This window comes from Pinus tabuliformis, chromosome 5_1 (assembly GCF_031772625.1).
Source record: "Pinus tabuliformis cultivar Carrire ecotype Pingquan chromosome 5_1, CPIR1, whole genome shotgun sequence".
Lineage (NCBI taxonomy): Eukaryota > Viridiplantae > Streptophyta > Pinopsida > Pinales > Pinaceae > Pinus > Pinus tabuliformis.
The window spans coordinates 594,870,611-594,882,616 of NC_142305.1; the positions used below are offsets into that span (position 1 = coordinate 594,870,611).

The following is a 12,006-nucleotide window of genomic DNA, read 5'->3' on the forward strand; positions in this document are numbered from 1 at the left end:
TTATAACGTTGTATAAGACAGCATTATAATTACAACATTATGATAGATGGAAATATGTGCTCTTTCTAAAAGTGGGATCTGACTTCGGTGATCAACAATTTAAAATTAATTTCTTTTCCAAGTTTAAGAGGAGATTGAAGCCGTTTGAGACTATCCAAACCAAGCATGACAAAATGGAGTACTAAACATACAATAGATTACTGAGATTACCGAATAACGCAGGGAATAACAATGTTCGCTTGACATAAAATGTCACTGTCTACCTGCTTTACTTGGCCTTTATATATTTATTTATTTGTTTCCATTAATTCTACACATATTAGGCCTTTCTAGGGTAATACTGATAGAAATCTTTCTCTCGTATATCCAATGCTTATAAAAGAGTTCATAAACCTGTCACCAACCTGAAAGTATTTCGTCCTGAAACGCGTGCTCAGAGCTAATACTCCGATAACGCTTCCAAACCCAATTGCACATCCAAATCCCATTCCAGCTTTCCACGATTCCCACCAATACTCAGTCTGCGCACTGCTGTAATTGCCTGCCTCTGAAGCAGGAACACCGCAGCTACTCTGAAGCGGAGGCCCACACAGGTCCGGATTAGCCGAGAATGAAGCTGGCCCAAACGTGTCCCAGTGAGGGTTAGATGGAATCCTCCCTGATAGGTTGTTATTCGATAGGTTTAAAGAACTCAGGAAGCTAAGCCCAGCAAGACTTGCTGGTATTGCACCTTGTAACTGGTTGCTTGATATATCCAAAGTTTCGAGTTCCAACAATTCGCTAAATTCTTTGGGAATGTCTCCAGTAAGATGATTATGGGATATATTCAAAGTCCGCAATCCTTTGAGATATCCAACGTCCTTGGGGATCTCACCAGTCAGGCTGTTTGCAGAGAGATCTATAACTGTGTCAATCCAGAGGTCGACGTATCTATACGCCAATTCGTGACCCTTCTCCACCAAATAAACTTCTTCACTATAGTACTGTGAAGAGCCGAGTCTAGTGGGCCTAGACCTTGTGAAATCCTCATTGGTCATTACTGATATGTTTGAAAGTTGTTGCGGTATGGGACCTGACAGAAGGTTCATTGCCAGGTCGATAATTTGGAGTTTTTGAAGGTAGCGAATCTGGATAGGGATCCCCCCTTTTAAATTATTTGATCTAAGAAGGAGAATGCGGAGCATCGACATATCCCCAATCCATTCAGGAACAGTGCCTGATAGACTGTTTCTACTCAAACCCAATGATTCCAACATTTTGCAATTTTGCAAGGACGCAGGTATATGTCCGCTTAAACTGTTGTTGCTGATGTCCAATATCTTCAGTTTTTTCAATTTTCCAAGCTCCACCGGTATCTGTCCTCCCAAATTATTTCTTGCTACATTCAGTACCTTGAGAGAAGAGCAATTACCGATCTGGGAAGGCAGGTACCCATGTAGTTTATTGCCTGAAAGATCCAGAACTTCCAGATTCTTTGTCTGATTACAAATGCAAGAAGGAATCAGGCCGTCGAGTTTATTCGAAGCTAAATATAGGAAAACTAATGACTTCAACTTAGTGTAGATTCCTAAAGGGATCGGACCTGTAATGTTAGTGTATCCCAGGTCTAGTAGTCTAAGTGAGCGGAAGAGGGCCAGTGACTCTGGAATCCTTCCCTCTAACGTGTTGTTGTTCAGATGCAGCTCAGCCAGAGACAATTGATTTCCTATAGAAGATGGTATGGAGCCGTACAAACTATTGTTTGACATATGGAAAAGGGTTAGACTTTTCCATCTTGCTTCAAAAATCAGAGAAATGTTGCCAGATATTTTATTATTTACCAAATATATCCTTTGCAGGTGAGGAAGTTGAGAGAGACGCTGGAACGGAAAAGATCCATTGAGATTTGCATTGGAGATCTGTAGAGAGACCAAACTAGTCATATTCGCGAACCAAGTAGGGAATTCAGACTCAAATTTGTTTCCATCCAGATGAAGAACTTCCAGGGATGTAAGTTTCTGTAGGGAAGTAGGAATGGAACCCGTCAGACCGCAGTTTGTCATTGTAAGATTTCTGAGCTGTGTCAAAGGACTTACTGATTGGCCCCATGTGACTGACGTCGCTGAGAGATTGACTCCCTGGAGATAAAGTTGTTCCAATGCCGTCAGATTTGTAAGCCATGTAAGGTCGGTACTCCTCAACATAGAAACAGGGGAAGTGAGATCGAGTACTATCAAGCTAGATAGATTTCCGAGCTGCCACGGTATGCTGCCTTCGAATCCCGCTGTGGACACGTTAAGATATCTCAAATTTCTCAGCAAACCCAGCTGTTGGGGAATAGTTTGGCCTGTAAAATTATTGAAGCTAGCATTCAAATTCCCCAAATACTTTAAGTCAATCAGCACTGCAGGTCGAAAGGCACCGCTCAAACTGCAATTATGCAAATCCACCGCAACGACATGGCCGGTCCATGTGTCGCAGGAGACACCTTTCCACTCGCAACAATTGAATGAAACATTCCAAGAAACCAAACACCCCACAGGGTCATGCAAACTGCTTTTAAAAGCCATGAGAAATTGTATTTCTTTATTGAAACAACCCGCCTCACGGCCAGAAACAGATGTGATTACACCCCAAAAAACTATGCAACATAGGATGATCCTTAACACAAAACTCGAGAAGCTAATTCGCAAAATACCTGGCAACGGCCGTTGTGGTTTCAAAGATCTGTCTGCGTATTGCAAGACGCCTGTTTTCGTCATCATAATTTCGTCCGCGCATTGCGCACTGGACCGTGAGATCTCCGTTATCTTATAGAGCGTAAGAGAGTCCTGGCGTCTATTCGAACTTGGAAGTCACCCACAGTTCACCTAACACAGTTCACCAATAGATTCGAAGTTCATCTCTTGTGAATAAAATTCAAACTGATACTAGTTAGGTGTTTGCGTGGAACATTGACTTATTTTGTATTTTTTTGGCCATATATATGCGCTAAATATCTTATCTGTTATGTGGAAAGGAAAAAAAATTAAACGTTATCAGAAAAAATCTGATTGCGTGGATGAGTTTTTAAATTATATTATAAAAGTAAAATTATTTTATTTATTTTGTATTAAAAACGAGAGTGAGATAATAACTAGTACCTACTACTTAATTTAAATATAATTTAAATAAAAATAATAATAATAACAATTTTTTAACAACTAATAAAATATTATATTATTAAATGTAATTACTAAAAATTAAAAATATGATTAACTAATATGATTTATATTAATATATATATACACTTTAATATATATGTGTATTTTACTTTTATTAATATATATACTTGTTTATAATTAAATTTATTAAAATATATTTTTAATATAATAATAAGTCATTTTAAATTTAAAATAAGGTGAAAAAATTATAATTCATGAAAATGGAAATAATAGAAAAGGAAAAAATAAATAAAAAAGTTTTAATAATTAATAGAAATGGAAATGATTAAAGATCTCAACCAATCACCTTGCAAATATGTAAATTTAAATAATAAAAAATAACAAAATTGAATTTTTAATATTAAACTTTGGATAAACATCATAATTTTTTTTGTCAAAAACAAAACTAATACATAGCATGGAAAATTTGAAGGATGGAAATTTATTTTAATGTTTAGAAACCTTGGGGAATCTTACTAGTCTTTAGTGTACTAAATGTAAAATGTTTAAAGATATTTTTATAAAAATATTCAAATTTATACTGATTTAATATTAGTGTCTATTAAAATTTAAGGATTTTTAAGATAAAATAATTTAAATAAAAATAAAAATATTAAACTTCATCCATATTGATAAATATCACTAATAAAAAATTTCATATAATTTTAATATTTTTATGTTAAATAATAAACTACGTTATGATTAAATATTATCCAGAATATTAATATAATATATAATATTAATATTATATTAATATATAATATTTGTAAAAATATATAAAATTAATAAGGAATTTAGACTTCTGTGATCCATAACATTGTTTAGATAATCTTCGGCGAAATCACATAATTAATCTTTTGTCGACGCGTTTCGAACCAACAAGTGTGGTTCATCGTCAAGACAAGTTAAAATATAAAATTAAATTTATTTAATTTGAAACTTAAACATAATAATGGTTGAGTTAGAGTGATAAAATTATATATAATTATATTTAAATTGAGAAATTAGTATAATGAAAAGTAAATAAATAATTATATTTAAGTTGAGAAATTAGTTTTATAAAAAATATGTAATTAGATAAATTAAAATTTTCAAATTTATAAAAAAATTATTTAATTAATAAAATTTCATATTTGATATAAAATACGTTATTAAAGATTTCAACGTAAAAATTATAAATTTAACCTTTATTTAATTATTTAATTTAAAACTTCAATATATTCATGTTAAAAATTCAATTTAATCACATTCAAGTTAGATAAGTGTATACTATGATGATATGTCAAGTTGAAAAAATCATATTTTAAACCTATATAAATTGAGTAAATGGGATGATCACGTTACAGAGCTAATTGTATACGATGATGAGTAATTGACTAAATGGGATGATCACGTTAGAGAGCTAATTGTATACGATGATGAGTAAAATGTGAAGTTGAAAAATTCACATTAAATATATATAAATGAGTAAATTGGATTTTTTTAATTTATATTAAAGTATTTAATTTTAGTTTTAATATAATATGAATAATTAGACTGATAAAAGTGTACGTGACTATATATTAAATTAAAAAAATTGTATTTTCAAAAATATAAATAAATAAATTAGATTTATTTATTTATTTATTTAAAATTTAATGAATATATATATATTTTAGTTAAGACTAACTTAAGTATTCATGGGGGATTTAAACCAGTAACCTATCGCAAGGAGTGCTTTAACAGCGTATCCATTCACCGTCAATCTAAAACCCCTCGCAAGGAGTGCTTTAACAGCGTATCCATTCACCGTCAATCTAAAACCCCGTGAGCAATTTAATGAAAATATTAAAATTAAAAATATATTTAATTAATAAAAAATTAATTACATTATTTTAATTTTAAAATTATTTCTATAATTTTATAAAAAATAAATTAGGAAAAAATTAATTTTAGTTTATTTTTTTTAATTTATAAATTAATAGTTAAAAAATTCCACAAACTTACCCACTTCGGGTCATGAAAAATATATATATGAGAGATATAATCTAGTTTTATATTTTCTAAATAGTTTAGTTAATTTATTAAGATTTCTTACTTATTATAAACTGAAAATAATGAAATATATATATATATATATATATATATATATATATATATATATATAATTGTATATTTTCTAAATATATATTTAGAATATATAATTTAATTAATTTATTAAGGCTTTTTATTTATTATAAATTTAGATTTAGATTTAAATATTATAGGAAATAATTAATGGTGGAAACCAATAAACTATAGCCAGAAGAATAGTTGCAAGAACCTCCACAATGAAGTTCCAGATGGTTTTTCTTTCCATCACTGATGGATTATTATTGGTGGCAGGCAGAAGGAATAGGGGAATAACTACTCTATTATGATTATCTTGTTTTATGTAAAAAGTAGTACTTTTACAGAGTATGTTACATGACTGGACTATTAAACAATTTAATGATATCAAGAAGTTAAGGCATGGAAGTTTGGAGGGTTTTGTTCGAATCATTGTGTTAGTCATCTTTGGGATTATAGCTACACAAAAATGCCTTGGTTTATCATGTTGTTATTCCACGAAGTGTTCATCCATTTATTTTACTTGGATATTCAGAGTGAATCCTTGTCAATAACACGCTTTTAGAGGATTTCAGACTACTTTACTGTTAGTTTCAGTGACTACATTGTAATGAATTCAACAATTTAAAAGCAATTAGCAACATGCTCTTCAGCCAAGATAGTTATTCTCTCGTGATACTTTCTCTTACCCTTGATTCCATCAGCCTTTCACTGGGTGGCACTGTAAACAAGTTTTGGTAACTTTTTCCTCAGATATTTTGGAATGCAGTGTGATGGGTTAAAGAATATGGAGAAGTTGAGAGTCTGAATTAACCATATATTACATCTCTTACTAGTCCATGCATAAGAAGATCAATTTATGTTTCCCATGATTTTTAAGAGCATTATCTTCTTTAAGAAGTATAAAATAAATACTAAGCAGGATTTGCAATAAGTCCAGGAGACAACCACAAACACATGAAATACTCAACAAGATTTCCTTCCATAAAATTATAAGCAAGGATCATCTAACAATTGTTAATCGTCAAATTTCTGTGTGAGTGACTCTGGTATCAGAGATTCAGACTAGATGTAATTAGCCATCAATGTAGTATGGATTTATGAAACGCAACTCGGGTAGTTTGCTCCATGTTCGTTCGGGCTAAGAAAACTTAAATTTTAGTTTTGGATCCTTGCAGTTGCCTTCGAATTAGAGATGCATAGATACCATTCTTTTTCAACAATTCCTCATGAGTACCACTTTCAACTATCTGACCGCCTGACACAACTGCCACGGTAGTTGCACTTTAGACTGCTGAAAGTCTATGTGCTATAACTAAAACCGTCTGTCCTTTTATCAATTGGTCCATGGCATCCTGATTAAATACAAGCAAGGGCATTGTTAAGGAAGAAAATAAGATCACACAATTGGTCCATGGCACCCTGATTAAATACAAGCAAGGGCATTGTTAAGGAAGAAAATAAGATCACACGAAAAATCAAGAGTAATAGAAGAACAAAGAGGATATCATGGTTTGGGTCATGGTATCACCTGAACCAGGTATTCACTCTTTGCATCCAAAGCACTCGTAGCTTCATCCAAAAGAAGTACACGAGGATTCCTCAGTAATTCCCTTGCTATTCCAATCCGCTGTTTTTGACCCCCTGACAACTTCACACCATGCTGTCCAACAAGTGTATTGTACCCTTCCAGAAAATTTGATACAAACTCATGGGCATTGGCCATTCTCTGTATTTGTTGAGTCAGAAGTGGACAATGTTTCAAATTTAGGAGAATTCCATATTCATTGAAATAGTCAAATGAAGCAACTAATTGTACTCTCAATTTGACAATACAAGTCGCATGTTTCTAGTTCAAATCAAACGAGATTTAACGGCAGCATTTTCAATGTCAACAGTGCTGGCTCTACCTTTCAGTCCATATAGAATATTGTCTACTACTGAGCAGTTGAAAAGAACAGGTTCGTGGCTCACAATACTTACTTGCAAAATTTGCCAGTTGGTTTTAAATGAGTGCATGAAAATCAATTTTGCTTCCAGGTTGGTACTTTCCCCTGAAAAATCGAGTATAGTAAACATGAAAATAGATTGCCTCTTGTTTATATCTTCTAAAAATGTCTGATTATAGTAGGCACCCACATTAACAGGTGTAATAGATGAACAAATATTAGATAATATCGACACATCGTTCACTGTTGATTCGAAACATGGTGCAACTCCTAGCTCATCAAACAAGTCTATAGTCATTGCCTGCAACCCAGCAGTGCCTCCACACACTCGTGGTTGATGCCTAGACGACAAAAACAATACATTCTTTAAACTTGTGTACTCTCAAACATTTCGAATACTCCATTGGACCCAAATTTAACAGAACCCCAAATTGGAATTACCTGTACTCCCATGGACCCAAATTTAGCAAATTCCCAAAACAAAATCAGATTATATGCATGGCTCGTCCAAGGAGAGTCAAGATGGTTGCACAGTAAATCAGGAGGGAGATAACAAATATGCTTTTGAGGGACAAGATATTACAACAGGCCATTCTTTCAGAGACTGCACTAGGAGCAGACAAGTACTTATCTTCACTAAAAACAATCAGTGATGTTGAAGTGTGAGTCTGCCAAAAAGGTACATTTATATTCTGTAATGTAAATACCATTTTATGTACCTTTCTATTTTTTGTGTTCTCTTGACATATCTATTTCTGTAAATATAAGAAGTATTTTTCAAATTTAAAAAAAAGAGAGATCATCCGTAATCTCTCTAATTGCCCTTCTAGAAAGATCATTTTGGACAGATCCTCGACATCATTAGTAGCATGTAATTCTCTGATAATCATTCTATTGGAAGAAAACAAACTCTTAGAATAGGCAAGGGTTCTCTACTCTGTCCATGTCCTTTGATCAGTATCCCAAAACCCATGCCACAGAAAAACACCCTTCTTGTTGAGTTCCCTTGGCTAAAATCTTGTGAGTTCTAATGCATTGTTATTGCATTCTCCAAAATCTAAATAGGATGGAAGGTGAGATCTGATCTCCTCCTATTGCCAATAAAGTCCCAGTAAATACACTTAGTCATGGGCTTCCAGGCTTCCCAAAGTTCAAACACTCTTGAGGACAAGAAATTCCTATATTCTGAAGTATTGAGGAGCACAAATGATTCCACATAGTGAAAAGTGACCCTAAATTTTGCTGATATGACTGCATTACATAGAAACTGTGGATGAGTTAAGCTTTCCAAATGGGGCTCTCCAACAAGACTCCTTACTACCCACAGTGTTGCCAGAATCTTCGATATCAATAAGCCCTTGTCAACCTTCTAGCTTTGGCATGATGCAGAGATGCGAAGAGAGACCCCATTATCTTCCATACTTAGCCTATAAGAATGCTCTTAAAATCTTCTCCAGCTTCAGAAATTGAGATTGGATTGGAAACCAGCAAGAAGCATAATACATGTGACCATCTTGCAGAATCTTGGAAGTGATGGTGAGCTTTCCAACAAAAGGAAGGTCCTTGTAATGCTAATGTAGAAGCTTAAGCTACAACTTCCTCATGCACCATTCCCAAAATGAAAGCAGGAAAAGATGAATTCAATGGAAGAAATCAACTGGGCAATTGAAAAAATAATCAGAATGATGACCATAATGATAAAGGCCAGTTAATTTCAGACCCAGCAGAGGAGAATCCATTTCTGGTGCAAGAATTAGTTCCAGATGTTGTCACATTGTCTACTTCCTAGTACCTGCATTCTTAGCGTCAATACGTATACAGACAGTTGCAACACCAGTTTTTCTCTGATTTTTCCACAAAACCCAGTTAGTATTATGGTTTCCTTGACACCCACAATTTCCATAATTTCCACATCTGTTGGAACTGTCTCATCAGCCATGACTACATCTGATCTCTCAGAGGACTAATTATTTTTAACTATTCACAATCATGGGCTTTTTTGTTCTGAAGACAATGAGTTGAGTTCAACAGTAAGTGGTGATAGCGTGCTTGGACCCAGACTGCAGCCCCTTTGGTCAGGGAAGCTGATGTCTCGATAATGTGACAGCAAGGTGAACTCTTACCTATCTTTCTACCCTTACAGGCCAAAACAGAGGGCCTTTTATTTGAGGAACAGTATGTTTGATATTTTTATGTAATTTTTAGCTTTCTCTACAATCTGCTTAATAACCTCTTATTTTATTTCATGTCAGATCCTGTGGGCAGTTGCCTCTATGGAAAACAAAATGGTTGCACAGTAAATCAGAAAGTCACTGAGGTAGACAATACACTAAGGAGTGGGGATCAATTTCCAAATATCTCTTTTGAGTCTTAGAGTAATCCAGACAAATATGCTGTGGAGAAAGAGCTATATCTTGGTTCCCTCTGTGAAGTAAGGGACTCATCAAATCCATGGCAGTTTTGGATGATCATGTTGAAGAATGGGAACTTTGATACTAAATCTGAATTGTGTCCAGAGAATGGTAGAAAAGTCAGTCCGATCATTACAAGTAGGACCTTTCCGTGTTTTGGGAAAGGCTGCATGAATCAGCCTCTTGTGTACCACAACTGGACAAAGCCTCAAGAAAATGCAATTTATTCCTGTGATTCACAATCACCCAGTTTAAGGGGAAGCTTCTATGGCACTTATGATCTGAATGAAAGTCTAGGAGCTGGCATTGATAATATTTCTTATTTTTCTGTTGTTTGGGAGAAGCAAGCTAGCACAGGCAGATGGATATTTTCCCATAAATTGAAAATGTCCAAGAAATATCCTTGGTTGATGCTGTATTTGTGTGCTGATGCCACCGAAGGATTTTCTGGGGGATATCATTACGACACTCGTGGGATGATGTTGAAGGTCTTTCCTGAGTCCTTATTTGTCTTACTGTTTAGTATTTAGGAAAATGCATTCAGCATACTTCATATGCTCACTTCAATATTTTTCGTTTAGTTGCCAGAGTCACCAAATTTCAAGGTAAGATTGACACTCAATGTTATACGCGGAGGTGGTTCAAATAGCCAGTTTTACTTGATTGATATCGGTAGCTGCTGGAAGAATGATGGACAGCCATGTGATGGTGAGGTTGAAACAGATGTTACTAGATACAGTGAGATGATCATAAATCCTGAGGTGACGAGCTGGTGTAGACCTGATAACCTTGCTGTCTGTCCACCTTATCACATGAATTCCAATGGTAGCAAAGTCTACAGAAATGATACAGCTCATTTTCCATACTCTGCTTATCATTTGTACTGTGCACCGGGCAAATACTCAACAAGATTTCCTTCCATAAAATTATAAGCAAGGATCATCTAACAATTGTTAATCGTCAAATTTCTGTGTTAGTGACTCTGGTATCAGAGATTCAGACTAGATGTAATTAGCCATCAATGTAGTATGGATTTATGAAACGCAACTCGGGTAGTTTGCTCCATGTTCGTTCGGGCTAAGAAAACTTAATTTTTAGTTTTGGATCCTTGCAGTTGCCTTCGAATTAGAGATGCATAGATACCATTCTTTTTCAACAATTCCTCATGAGTACCACTTTCAACTATCTGACCGCCTGACACAACTGCCATGGTAGTTGCACTTTAGACTGCTGAAAGTCTATGTGCTATAACTAAAACCGTCTGTCCTTTTATCAATTGGTCCATGGCATCCTGATTAAATACAAGCAAGGGCATTGTTAAGGAAGAAAATAAGATCACACGAAAAATCAAGAGTAATAGAAGAACAAAGAGGCTATCATGGTTTGGGTCATGGTATCACCTGAACCAGGTATTCACTCTTTGCATCCAAAGCACTCGTAGCTTCATCCAAAAGAAGTACACGAGGATTCCTCAGTAATGCCCTTGCTATTCCAATCCGCTGTTTTTGACCCCCTGACAACTTCACACCATGCTGTCCAACAAGTGTATTGTACCCTTCCAGAAAATTTGATACAAACTCATGGGCAATGGCCATTCTCTGTATTTGTTGAGTCAGAAGTGGACAATGTTTCAAATTTAGGAGAATTCCATATTCATTGAAATAGTCAAATAAAGCAACTAATTGTACTCTCAATTTGACAATACAAGTCGCATGTTTCTAGTTCAAATCAAACGAGATTTAAAACATGTCTAAAGGTTTTTGAAATGTACGACAGCATTTTCAATGTCAACAGTGTTGGCTCTGCCTTTCAGTCCATATAGAATATTGTCTACTACTGAGCAGTTGAAAAGAACAGGTTCGTGGCTCACAATACTTACTTGCAAAATTTGCCAGTTGGTTTTAAATGAGTTCATGAAAATCAATTTTGCTTCCAGGTTGGTACTTTCCCCTGAAAAATCGAGTATAGTAAACATGAAAATAGATTGCCCCTTGTTTATATCTTCTAAAAATGTCTGATTATAGTAGGCACCCGCATTAACAGGTGTAATAGATGAACAAATAGTAGATAATATCGACACATCGTTCACTGTTGATTCGAAACATGGTGCAACTCCTAGCTCATCAAACAAGTCTATAGTCATTGCCTGCAACCCAGCAGTGCCTCCACACACTCGTGGTTGATGCCTAGACGACAAAAACAATACATTCTTTAAAATTTTGTACTCTCAAACATTTCGAATACTCCATTGGACCCAAATTTAACAGAACCCCAAATCGGAATTACCTGTACTCCCATGGACCCAAATTTAGCAAATTCCCAAAACAAAATCAGATTATATGCATGGCTCATCCAAGGAGAGTCAAGATGGTTGCA

At 34.6% G+C, this 12,006-nt stretch overlaps 1 protein-coding gene across 1 annotated transcript; it reads left to right on the forward strand.

The window, feature by feature from the left end:
• The first annotated feature begins 9,492 nt into the window (after window positions 1–9,492).
• LOC149166268 (uncharacterized) lies at window positions 9,493–10,606 on the forward strand. Its single transcript, XM_089431317.1, has 2 exons — window positions 9,493–10,118; window positions 10,212–10,606. Exons 1-2 carry the CDS (start codon window positions 9,684–9,686, stop codon window positions 10,560–10,562), a joined length of 786 nt encoding a protein of 261 aa, XP_089287443.1. The 5' UTR covers window positions 9,493–9,683; the 3' UTR covers window positions 10,563–10,606.
• Window positions 10,607–12,006: the final 1,400 nt, after the last annotated feature.

Coding starts and splice junctions, on each gene's coding strand:
- LOC149166268 (XM_089431317.1), top strand. CDS start 9,684: ATGATCATGTTGAAGAATGGGAACTTTGATACTAAATCTGAATTGTGT. Junction 10,119..10,211: donor CTCGTGGGATGATGTTGAAG/GTCTTTCCTGAG, acceptor TTTTTCGTTTAG/TTGCCAGAGTCACCAAATTT.